We start from the raw sequence: 13,693 nt of genomic DNA on the forward strand, positions 1-13,693 counted from the left end.
GAACAAAAGCACAAAATAACAATGAAAATCCACCGAACTCTGACATGACTTAACTTAGATTTATTCATGAGCTCATTCATGAATAAATCTAAGTTAAGTCATGTCAGAGTTCGGTGGTTTTTCCATTGTGATTTAATAAAACAAATGTCTGTTATATTCAAACCATTGTCAAATGACTTCACGCAATGATGATTAAGTCTGTCGGCTCCACACGACTCTTTCATGACGTTATAAAAAACAAAAAACAGCTAATTGTGTTAGTCGGACTAAAACCAGGCCTTTTAAGGGCCTTTAGAAAGGTTTTAATATAAATATCTTTACAAGCCTATATCTATGTCTCGAGGTGTCCTGTGTGAAAAGTTTAACAGACGTCTCTTTTACTATTGTGGTCTATGGGAAAATTGCTTTTTGAGCCCCTATTGCAGTACCACGATTGGCCACTGGAAAAAAAAGAGCTGTGATTGAGTTTGAGATTGTATTTGCATCTAATCTAATTGTTTTAGCCAAAGATTATGAGACAATATACAATATAACAACTATATTTAAGTTCCCATCCTTCTAATTTGTGAACATTTCCAGTTTATTCCTCTTAATTCCTATGGAACGTTTGGAGAGTTTTGCAGCCCTACTGAGGAGCAGTGTTGGGCACATTACTTAAAAATAAAAAATTGTTATAATTATTTTACCTCTCCCAAAAAGTTACTGAGTTAGTAACATTTAGTTAGCAGGGAAAGTAACTATTGCTTTACTTACTAAAACATGTTCACATAGGAACAATTCTAATACCTAATCCTTTGACATACTATGTCAAAGAATCAGGATTCGCCCTTCCTTAATGACACTTATTATTAATAATTGAATTATTTATAATAAAACTGAATATTAAATATGTTTAATGAGTGAAATGGACACACTATTTTGATGTGAGACAATTTGAGACAAGACATGTATCAAGTTTCATACATTAATGTAGATATTATCATGACTATGTTTATTATAGTTTGGTTACATTTCATACATTCTTGGCTTTTATCTCAATGAGGGAAAAGTAAAGTCTGTACTTCCAGTTTGAAAACACTGCCTCACAATTCTCTGGACAACATTAGAAAAAAATAAGGGCCTTTATTTTTATGCCGTTTTTCCCATCACTGCTGAGGAGTAAGAAGAGTCAGTGAAGAAGCCGCCTCGAGAAGTGTCTGTGTGGGTGAGTCACAGAACTGCAGCTCAGTTCATGTCTGTTTTTACTTCCAGCCGTTAGAATTTGTAATTGCCGTGAAGCGTTCAGAAGAAATAACTTTCTTCTTTGCCTCTGATTCTCGGCTCGCTCTGATTTAGTGGAAGAAGTTACTCACCGCAGCTTTAAAGGAAACATTTTAAAACCTACTTAACAAAGTGAAAGTACACACACACACACACACACTCACACACACACTCTAACGACTCAATGAGGCAAATAAATGCAATTCGTTACTTCCCCTGCTTCTGTAATAACTCCTTCTGGTCTAAAATATTAATGAAGGCAACATTAGAAGAGAAAGTCTCTGTTTCTGCTTTCTTTTTGTGTGCAGCAGGAAGATAATGGAGAGGAAGAGTGCAACATGTATTTATCAGCAATGTGCTGCCTCTTACCTGCTGTTTTTGATCTGTGAATAATAATCAGTGTGTTCTGCTGTGATGGTCTATGGAAAAACAGCCACGTCCTCCCTGTGATCAGCACTCGGGAATCATTTAATATTGATACCGCTGAAACACAGCCAGTAATGATGACATTTGTGGTCGCAGTAATAATAATAAATTACACTTATTGCACTGTACATAATGGTGTTTTCCCCGCCTGCTTTTATCCTGACTCTTAAAAGTGCAGTAGTCTCAGGGAGGAGAGAGGGGATGTTTTTCGGAAAATATGTATATTCATTTTTGTAAATGTGACTCTGAGTGGGTTGAGGTTGGATTTCTATAAACAATGTATAAGTATAACAGTATAATAAAATCAAATGTATGGTTCACACTTTACTTTACAAACAGACGATTAAAACAGAGCGATCTTCATTCGTCATTCTTTAATTCCAAGTGATTTAATTGAGTTTATCTGTTGATTAATGTATTTCATTTTGAATTTTTTGTCTATTTTTCACATGATTTCACATCTGCAAGACCAACACCCAACTGGCTGATTACTACATGTGATTTATGATCATATTCTCTCCATTATGATGATTATATTGAACCACTTTTATCCACATACAGTAAAAACACAGTAGAGCTACACTGTCACACTGGGTCATATGTTGTTGTTTTTGTACATTACCACACACACACACACACATACACACACATGCATCGTCCTACTGACCCAGATTGTCCCTAAAGCACCAACGAGCTGCTAAAAACTGTAATAAATAGCAAAAAATGTCCTTTTTTGTTCTCACGGATTAAAGACTAAGCAACTTTAAATGAATTAATGACAAAATGTTATCAATAACGTTATCAATAATTATGCATATAGATACCATTCGGATTAAATGGATAAATCATGAAGGCACCCGGTGATACAGTGGCTGGCATTGTTGCCTCACATCAAGCAGGTCAGGGCGTTTTAGTGATCTCAAATGTGGGGTTTCAGTGAATATGTATACTTTTTTGTCGGAGAGGCGTTTGTAGGGGACCAGAAACTTACAGTCCTGGCATATGTATGAAAGCGCCGTGCTTACAGAGGTAAGAAAAAGATTGTTTACGTTTTTATGCCGTTTCCATCTGGGCGTGGCCTTAGTTAAACCCTTTTTTGTGGAATGTGCATGTTCTTGCTGCGTGTGCTTGGGTTTCCTTCACAAAAACTTCTATTTCCTCATCACAGGTTACAGCTGATTGTGTGAGATTTTGCTTGAATAATAATTATGACTTTACTCTCGATTAAATGTTGGTCCTAATACTCACTCTAGACTGTTTCTTTTTCTTCTTTCATGGGGATTAAAAGACAAAGAGAACACAGAGACAATCACCGGCCTTATTCTTTAAGCGAGTTAAAGTTTCAGAATGTGCGAGCGTATTAAGTTAAAATCCCTCTGAGTTGATGAGTGAATGCAGCAGACACGAGGGTAAGCAACACTGTGAAACGCCAATCTTCACAGCTGCACATTTTTCCACAGCAATTTCAAAAGAAAAATGGAAATTAAATATATTTCTATACGGTTTAAATAAAAACATCCTTGTATATAAAGTCCACTAAGCTGGGGAACGGTCGGCGCAACATACGGCGGGAAACACGCAACCTCTGGCTCGTGCGCGAGGGTGCGTGTTTGTCCTCGTGTCTCAGTGAGTCTCTGTGTCGGTGCATGTGCTCCGACGAGCACAGAGCTGCTCTGTGTGCAGACAGTGCACGGCTGAGACGATGGACAGACGGACGGACGGAGCCGCTACTCAATCTACATTCCTCTTCTTCAACAATTTTCCACTTTCAACAAAGAATCCTCTTTTCTGCGGCCATAAAGCACAGCGCAGCTGATCGCAGCGAGAGGGACGACTCTGGGAATCACGCACAGGACGGACAGGAAACCAACTCCATTACAGATTAGAGCGAGGAAGTTACAGGACTAGAGAATAGTAATGTAATAAAAGGTGGACAGTGCAACCTGTTGTTTAGAGGAAGACGTCTTCCATATTCCCTTAAGTGGAATAATCAAAGTCATGACATTTGTGAACCCCACACTGAGGCAACAAGAAAGTGTCAATATTCCATCAATCGGGGAGTTGTTTCAGTGACTTAAAAATAAGGATTTAATTTCACAGAACCGACAAGTTTCTAGCTGAACACGATCATTGTATTTATCTTCATCCACATGGAGCAAATAAAGCAGAAAATACTCACATTTAAGAAGCTGAATGAATTTCGTGGTGGATTAAAAGTTGCAGCTCTCCTGTTTTCTTCAGCTGCTGTGTCTCATGTATCTCATGCAGCACAACTCTGTTAAACTCATCACTGTGATATAACACTCGTGTTGCTGTGGGACAATTTTCACTCTCAAATTTATGCCTCTGCTCATTACATTATACATTACACAGTATATTGCTTTTCTCCAGGTATTTCAGTCCAGAGATGATGCAGAACGGAGTTAGATTGGAGACTCTGAAATGACTCTGGTGGGAATGACTGTTCTGTCTTTGTATGACGGTCGTGTGAGGGACTGATGTGTCTCAGCAGTGAGGACATAAAGTGTCTTCAAACTTAACTACTGAAGAGTCAGACCTGATCCTGAGCGTCTCTGCACATGAGTTTAGGAGAATCTGCAAAAGCTTTGTATGGTAGCAGCTTCTTATCGACATAAAACCAGTGTTTTAGGAGCCTTAAAATCTTAATTTTGGAAAATAGAGTATTGTCGACCTGTCCACAGTCTTCCCCGCCTGTAGCCCTATATCAGTCCCCCGCAATGACCCTCATGTGAAGGGCAAAAGGATAGAAAATGGATGGTAGGATGGGTCCCAGAGTGAAAAGCTGCTTATATAAATGACATTGTAGTTCTATAAACACGTCATCACTGTCTTTGTCTAAACTTATAACTTGATACAACTGTTGTATTTCTGCTCCTGCTCTCTCTCCTCTGTCCCCCATGTTTCCTTTCACCCCAACCTGTCTTGGCACATTGCTGCACATCTTTGAGTCTGGTTCTGTCAGAGATTCTGTCTTCTGTTAAAAAGGAGTTTTTTTTATTCTCCACTGCTGCCTCCAGTGTTTGATCATTGTGTGAACTGTTGGGTTTCTCTGCTCTCTTTAATGTTGTTTATGTACAGAGCCTTGAGATAACGTATGTTGTGATTCGGCGCTATACAAATACAATTGAATTGAAAAAAGTGAAAATTGCAAAAAAACACCTTTTCCATTTTCATGTATAGAATCTGTCATAGCTCCTCCTCTTTCATGCTCTTCTTCTTGTGTTCGAGATTCTTCATGTTCTGTGTCTTATTTTGTTAAGCTTCCTGTTTCCTGTTTTGCTGTGCAATTGTCTTTATGTAGTCACACACCTGCAACCCATCACCCTGTCATCACCTGCTGCTTCATATACTCTGGTTTTTCAATCGCTCCTCACCAGTGTGTCTGGTCTTCATACGCGGCCGTACCAGACAGTGCAGCTATGTGTTTGTTCTTTTGTTACATTTCCTGTCCTCTTTACAGTTTCCTGACTCAGAGCTCTTTCGATGGGACTTGATTTTGTGTCCTGTAGTTTTTGATCTTTTGTAAATAAATCCTTTTGTTCCCTTACTATATTTTAAGAAGCAAGTGTGATTCCCGCTTATTTGGGTTCAGTCAGTCTTTTACTTTTCATGTTTTGGAGGGGTTTTGTGTGTAAAAAGACATTTGTTGAAACAATGAAGCTTTTGAGAACAAAAAAAGAAAAGGATCATGTGGGGAAAGTTTTGTTTCCATAAGGATACGTACACGTCTTTCTGCCCTGAAGCCATCCTCAAATCCAATCACAAAATCCACATTTGAAAGTGTTTTTAAGACATATGCATGAATACAATCTCTACTCAGGATGGAGGCCGTCTCCTCTCATCTGGCCAGCTACAAATCCCCTATTTCCTTCACTAATCAGCTCCCATACATTCATTTATTTGCACCCACTGCAACAATGGTTTCCGATGGTCACGCTGTTTCTTTTTACTCTCATGGGTAAAATCTGATGTCATGTCACAGCAGCGTAAGTATTTGCTTTGACTCACTCGGGCTTCTCCCAACAGACAAACATCAGACAGATCTGTTCAGTCTGAAAAAAATCTAGTTTTGTTCTCTCAAACAGAGCAGAGGTCTGTGTGTCTTTGAGAACAGGATCTGACGTGATCTGGTCACACAGGAGACACATCCAAAACGCGTTATAATGCCTGATGCAGACGTAGCCATACTTGGCGTGATGCGATCACTGAGGACGGATGTCAAGATACGATAAGATATTTCTTTATTCGTCCCACATGGTGGAAAATCACAACAAGTTAGAAAATAGAAATAAGGTACGCTGCATTGGTCATTACCAAAATAATTTGGTTAATACACCAGTATGCAGAAGCTCTTCAACCATAATGATATTTTTAATGCTAAAATATAATAATTATTATTATACTTACATTTTCAAATGTACTGTTTTACAAAAAAAAACAGAAACATCATTATTTCTCGATTAAGATGTCAAGTTATAGTCATTTAAAAAAAAAAAAAAAAATAGTTTTAGAGGTTGAATGTTGTGCTCGTCTCAGAGAAGAAGCCCAGTGAGCTGGCACAAATGTGGGTATTAAAAGGTGAATTCACTTAGTTATTTGCCAAATAAATAAATTTTTTTTTTTTAAAGATTTCTAAAACGTTTATGTTTTACTTATTAGCAGGTCTGAACGGGGCCCTAGTTTCTTAGCGTCTTAATCGACTCCATCGTAAACCAGCACTTCTGTGGTGTCGTGCAAAAGCCACTGAGGCACAGAGTGAAAACAATCCACCTCTGTCTGAGGGGGAACAGGGTTACTGCGTGTCTCACCGCTGTCTGAGGCCATGAAGGTGACGTTGTACAGGTTGTTCTTGACATAGGGAGACTCTCGATCGAGGATGGCGATGGTGGAAATCCGACCGTTAACCGGGTCAATCTCCAACCAGTTGGCAGGGTCGTACAACTTGGAGTACCTGAATCCAGACAGAGAGAGAGAAAAGGGGGGAGAGAGAGAGAAAGAGCATGAGACAGCAGCACAGAGAGGCTTCTTTATCTGCTTCACTGGCTACAGGCCAAGCTCGTACTGGGGAGTTGATATAGGGAGCACTCTCACGAGGCAACTCACCACTCAGTCATTTATTCTTGCTGGAAATGATTCTGCCTTTACCAGACAGATTGAATTATATCACATCATAAACTTGTCTGTAGAGACAAAATTAGAATTGTCTTTGACGCTTGGCAATTCTCTCTGCAATTGGCTGATGAAAAGTGCTTGGTGTATTTATCTCAGTCGCCCGCTCTGCTGTGACAGAAGTCACGTTTCCAAAACAGAAACAACTTGGAAAACGCCGCCACCACCAAGCACCCCGTGAATGGGGATTATTAATCGATTTTGTGCATTTTGAATTGGAGCGAACAGGAGAAGAGAGTCACAATTATGAACACGTCCAAGAGCAGCGGCGACGACAGAATGTAAAGCCACAAAAAAAGGAAAAAATCCAGAGACCAAGCGGCTCTTCCTGGCCCGCTCTATAGTCACAATACACTTGCTTTCTGTGTGCCAGCATGTGTGTGCGCGCGCTCACTTGGTTTTGTGAACACTGTGCATCCACCATTGGCTGTTGCTAGGCTACAAAGACTTCAGCACTACATTTAGAAACAAATAGTGGGATGCGAGAGAAAGAAGGATGGGGACAAAAAGCAGCAGTCCTGCAGGCTCTCTGTGCTCCGGGGCTGCTGGTGGTTGGGCTGTTAGCTCAGTGCAGTTTCCTTTCCTTTGAATAACATGAAAAAAAGAATTGTTGCAGCCATCTTGTCTGCTTTTCTTTTCTTTTCTTTTTTTAATCAGAAAATGGAGTTACAGGGAACATATTGTCCCTTTTTTGTGAGAAAGGAAACAATTGCACCAACAAAATGAAACATAAAATAACACAAAGTGTTTATGTGTGAGGAGCTGGAACTCAAAAGTGGACAGACAGACAGACTTCGAGGCTGTTCACTGACGTTGACCCAAGATCCCGAGGACAATCACTTGTCCAGATGCAGCGCCATCATGGACGAAGACACTCTGACAAGTTGCCCTCCAGTCTTAAACTGTGTCGGCACATTGGGTCCTTGAATTTGATGTCAACCAAGGTGTGGGAACCCTGATATAATTTTCACTAAAAGCTAATGAACAACACAAAAATCAAGTGCTTTTAGTGCATCTTTTGAGACTTGAACCAAAGAAGGAGGTATAACTGATTTTTGTCCACTCTGAAAAAAGTTCTATCATCCAAACAAAACTCCTGAAACCTGCAACTAACCATCATTTTCTCGATTAATCGAGGACTTGTTTGGTCCAGGAAATGTCAGAAAATCAATGTTTCCCAAACCTGGAAGTGATGATGTTCTCAGAAGACTTATTTAGTTTTAATGATTTCTTAGGAGCAAAGAAACCAGGAAATATTCACGTCTAATAAGAAGCTGGAAAAAAACCCTGACTTGAATAGGTTATCAAAATATTTGACATTTGAAGTTAGTAATTGATAAATAATCTATTTGTCGCTCAGGAAAAGCATTGCCGTGAAATCTTTGTTTTGATTTTATTCTCAGTTACATGGTGCAATTACCTCAGTGAAGCTGCAGCAACAAGATTTCGGTTGCTTAATAACCACGGACACTACACAAGTGTAACCTGACACTCATTCTATGCACTTTTCAAGCCTCTTATTCTGCTACATGTTATTATGTAAACTGTCCATGTGATTTCATGAAAATGCTGTTAGCTCAGTTTTTGAAAACTCCAGGACTCTTTTAGTCTTGGGCGGACAGAAACAAAGACCTTTTGAAAATGAAAATGACTGAAAAAAAATATTTCTTGGTTGGTTCTTAATGGCCACATTTCTCCAATCAGCTGTGAACAAAAAGCTCCCCAAACAGTGACTTTCTGTTCCAGTTTCCCCGTGTAATTGGCCTCGTAACAGAAATCATTCCTCTTAATTTTCACCACGGTTGTTTCTCATTAGTAGTACCTTCTAAAACTAAGAAAACAACTGCAGAGGAGAGAATCTGGCACAGAACATACCCCAGTATACATGAATGGCCATGTAATTTGGTATTTGAATGGATGCAGATCATATTTATCTGCAAATACAATTTTAAAATCTCTCTCTCTCTCTCTCCCGCTCTCCCGCATACAGAAGAAAAGTATTTCTATCTGGTCCCCAAAGAAACAGACAGTTTTCTGACAGATCTGCAGCCGGTCACACCAGCAACGTCTGCAATTTGTCTCCGCCTTGTTGTTTTTCCCTGTCCAGGCAATTGAAGGCTGTTGCCGAGACCACACTTGATCAGCTTTAAGTTGACTTGCTTCCTGGAGTGGAGAAGTAAACAACTGTGTTCTTCGATTTCTGCTGGAATCAAGTTCATTATTGGCTCCGGCCTGGCATCCGCTCGCACTGTGTCCAAGGACATAAAGTTGAGCCTCTCTCAACATTCCCCTGTCGTGTAGCTGCGGGCTTTTAGTTGAACTCAGAGAGGGACACACGGGCAGGAGAGCCAGGTCTCATTCATAATGAATGGCAGCCTTTGATGCACCAGCAAGTTATTCTCATCCTTGACTGACTCTCTTTTCAGTCTGAAATAGTCGTGGATGCACTTTCTCGCCAGTCTTGTCTCCACTCCCCTGCTGCTGCTGTCCCTCAGACTCTCTAAAGCCAAGTTCACACCACACAACTTTGAGAGTCCTGGGATTCTTGTGCACCCGACGCTCGACGACACACTGTCTTGTGTTCAGCAGTAGCTGTGAGTTCACACAACACAAAGGTTGTGATTTACAGTCGCGTAATCTGGAGGTGATCAATGCATCAATAGGTTTTTGGAGACATGTCTGTGCTGCTGGAAACAGGATTTGACAACTGATTTAATGTAAATGACCAAAGTAACAAAAGACTTTTACAAAAAGTGAGTTACTGTCATGTAACTGTCATGACCCACAATTGGACCGTCAGTTCTGAGACATCCATCTTATAAACACTAAATATATGCTGAGAATTATTGATATCGTGTCTATGCATGAAATGTAATGTAATCGAGAAATGGAAATGGGCCCAGTACTGAGCCTTGGGGCACTCCACACTGGGTACCTGTTATAGAAAACCTGACACCAGCTTTACCTTCACTAAAATACTGGTCTTTAAAGTTGGATTCAAACCATAAACATCACATTTTGCAGTATATTAAATCACAGTTGTATTTAGTACCCGAGTGGATGTGTTAGCTAACCTGCAAGCCACTTCACAGAACTGTCATCTCTACGTTAAGAATTGCTCGACTTGAGTCACTCGCCCTTTAGCTTGTGTGTCATGTCTCTGGACCTCATATATTATGTAGTTATGGTTTAAACCCAGCAGAGGGCACACATCAACCACAACACAAGCGTAATTAGCTAAATAAGTTGAATGGGACTTCCCAGTTTAAATTGAAATTTCTGTTAATTCTGTAGGGATTTAATGAAAATGTGGTCAATTTTACACTTGGGTGATAAAAAATTCAGATTGATCCGTCAAAAATGAGGACAGGGATTTGTGAACAGAAGGACAAACAGAAGAGAGGTGTGCCACTTCTCATTTCTACAGCATTTCTACCATATGAAGATATAGACTGCGCAAATGGATAAAATGTGGTGGCATTCATGACAAGGTTAACGAGGTAAGAAGGTTACGTTACACATTTAGGCTATTAATGAAACGCTGCCAATGTCAGTGGCAATTCAGAAATGACTCCATCCAATGAATGCAAGGCTAATTTCAAAGATGACCAGAAGAGAGGGTATAGAGACATTCAAGGGTTTTCAAAAGACTCTTATCAAAGGATTAAAACTGGTGGCATGAACGCATACACACACACTGAGCAGTACATAAAATTAATACTCTAGCTCATGATGAGGTTCTTACCGGACAGTTTGTCTCATGAAGCGATCGGGGTCTTGCGCGGTGAAGGTGGTGAGCAGAGACCCGGCAGGTAGACCTTCCTCTAGTTTGATGGACTTGGGGTTTGGGCTGAACTCTGGACTCTCATTGATGTCCAGGATTCGCACGGAGACCGTTGCCGATGACTGACGAGGCAGGTGGATGCCTCGGGCCAGCGGGACCTCATTCTCCGCCTCCACCGTCAGCATGAAGGAGCGAGTCAGCTCGAAATCTATCGGCTGGACAGAAGAAGAGAAGGAGATGGTGAATTTCTCTCCTGGCCATAAAAGAAACAACCCCGCTGTATGCTGTTTGAATGTTGTATTATAAAACAGACAGCAAATTAAAAAGACATTTAAGAGATATTGAGGTCACGGTAACACAAACTGCAAGAGAGGGAGCAGAGGTACAAGTGGGTGGAACAATAAAAAGGGTATTACGCCCCTGACCTGCAGTTACATTGACCTCTCTACAAGAGTGAGCATCAAACTTTCCTTTTTCCTTTTCTATAATCTACCAGCGAGTGCTGATTCAGGTCTGTTTGGACCAGCTCTCGGTTCTGCTGTTGTAGGCTCGGATTGTCTGGAGACACGGCACATTGAGCCTCTCCTCTCTTCTCTCGCTCTTCATCACATAAATGTTTCCTCACAGTGCCCGTGCTTCATCGCTGCACATCAAGGATCATGGATGCAGCTGCGGCCGTGCATCGTTGACTGAGGTGGCAGCTGATCTTAGATAATGCCCATAACCAGTTTTTAATATAAAACGTCACATCTTACTATTATTAGCGGCCGTACGGCTATCAGCACCACTTTATCTGTGAGATGTTTAACTTTTACGCTAATGCTTCAACACTGTTTTATCTCTAGGCACCGTTAAATCTCCCTGCATCTAATTTTACACATTTATGTTCACTGTTGCCACTGTTACATCTGTACCCTGCATATGTATCCATCGTTAAATACATCGTCAACTAAATAATTAAAACAAGCTCTCAGATTTTTCAGCTGCTTAATTGTGAATAATTTGTTGCTCCATGTAGCAAAGAAATCATTCAAACTGATTGATTTTGGTTTGTCAAAACAAGACATTTGAGAACAGCATCATTTTTGAGGTTTGGGAAACACGGATCAATATTTTCCCAAATCTTCTGACATTTTATGGTTCCAAACAACTAAACCATTAATCAACAAATTAATAATTCATGAAAATACAGCCCCGCCCCACACTAGAGGCATTTCAACGATCCAGGACCACACACTAAGCGTTTAATCAAACGATTTCAGGGAGGAGATTCCAGGGATTTGGGATCACACAGAATCTTGCGACTTGAGAATATAAAACACACATGGAGGCGGACATCATCAGTTAACAGCTGTTGCGTGTGCGACGTTTTGTGCTGAGAAACGCATACAAAACTGTGGATGAAGACATGGCGGAGGAGATGGAATCAACTTGTGCTTGTACAAGTTATGGTTTTAAACAAAACGTTCCCGTTCAACTCGCTCTCATTGGTTATTGCGGGTGTTTTGCTCACGCCCCCCAAACCCTGTTCGGTCGTAAATATCAAATATGTTTAATACTTACGATTTCAAATCGATAAACCGTAAAACTGCATAAACTATGTACAAAGATGCTGATTCTCCGGCTTCCTGCAACAGCGTGAGTGAAATTACCGTAATAACCACACATTGGCTTTGACGTGCAACTTCTCAGCTTTCAGAAACTGTTGGAAATCTGGCCAATTATCCTCTAATGTGGGGTGGAGCTTAAGTGTTAGTTGCAGCCCTGCATATAGTATGTTAAAATGTGGTTTGGTAATTCTCATCAATGCAGCCTTACTTGACTGATAACGGACATGAAGGTAGGGTAAAAGGAGCAGGAGATGCAAAGGTAGTGCCATAAAACAAAAACATCCCGTACACTGACAGTAAAACGGTAAAAAGGTAATTAATTTTAAATTTCTGTCATAGAGGAAAGAGTAAAATGAGTAGAACCTGCACATGTCACACACAAGATGAAGAGTAAACGATTCCTCCCACTGAGCTCAGCTGCTGCGTAGAAAACTAGTCTCAACATGTGAGCAACATGAGATCGGGGTTCCTCACTGTGATGGTAAACATTCGCTGTACTCAGACAACGTGAGACAAAGTAGCCTTGTCAGAAAGGTGTTACCGACAGATGTACAAACATAACATAACATATCTGTGTGATGCCAGGAAGGACTATTTTTCCTGCTTTCCAACAGGACACAGACAATTGCTGATTGCTCTCGCCTCTGTGAGCAAATTTGTTTCAAAAAATGTGAAAATCATGTGCAAAGAAAACAAAAAAACACCAACATAACATCATTCAAACTGCACCCAGGGTCAAATGATTTTGTGAAGCAGCAGTCGGAAATTGTGAGATGAGACTGGAGTGATGTGTTGAATAGATTCGTTTCTGTGAAAGCTGACGTGTTTATCAGTGCTTCTCTACCACTAATCAGAGGAGAGATTCAACAGACTGTTGGTACTGAAATATGACTTTCTGCTGCTTTTATTGTTTAGTCGGTGCACTACATTTCAAACTGACATTTGAAAAACAGTCTTCAGAAAGTTTAAGGTCACCTGTACAAGGCTTTAATCCTTTGAAAGACCAGAAGAGATCATTCTCCTCTCGAGGTCTCTGAGGTATTCCATCAAAGTAATCTAAAAACTAATCCTGACAAGTTCCGGCTGGAATTAGCCACTTTAACTTCTACTCAAGGCCGGAAGTTGAATTTCCAACTCAGAAAGTAGCAGCAACCTCGCCAACATGGGGTCACAAGATGGCTGCTGATGCAACTTTTCACCATTAATCGCACCTCTGTCTCATTTGTTTCACAGTAAATCAGTCGTACACGTAGTGCTGTTAAATTTCGAATCCATGATTTGTGTGCACAAAATACCGTGTAGAGCGTTGTTATAGTCTGTATTTTTATGCTCACTGTAACGAGGTCAAAACGGAGGTGACGTCACTCCCAGTACGGACCTCTGACTTCCAATGTAAGTTAAAATCCAGCAAAGTTCTGTTGCA

At 40.4% G+C, this 13,693-nt stretch overlaps 1 protein-coding gene across 2 annotated transcripts in view; it reads right to left on the minus strand.

Moving 5' to 3' along the window:
• Nucleotides 1-13,693, minus strand: part of LOC131465420 (cadherin-2-like) — a 103,812-nt gene that overhangs the window by 26,523 nt on the left and 63,596 nt on the right. For both annotated transcript variants that reach the window (XM_058638093.1, XM_058638092.1), the window contains exons 10-11: nucleotides 10,622-10,875; nucleotides 6,516-6,658 (exon numbers count right to left, since the gene is read on the minus strand). In XM_058638093.1, coding sequence (XP_058494076.1) covers nucleotides 6,516-6,658; nucleotides 10,622-10,875 — 397 coding nt within the window. The remainder of the gene's footprint in view (nucleotides 1-6,515; nucleotides 6,659-10,621; nucleotides 10,876-13,693) is intronic.

This window comes from Solea solea, chromosome 9, assembly GCF_958295425.1.
Source record: "Solea solea chromosome 9, fSolSol10.1, whole genome shotgun sequence".
NCBI classification, from domain to species: domain Eukaryota; kingdom Metazoa; phylum Chordata; class Actinopteri; order Pleuronectiformes; family Soleidae; genus Solea; species Solea solea.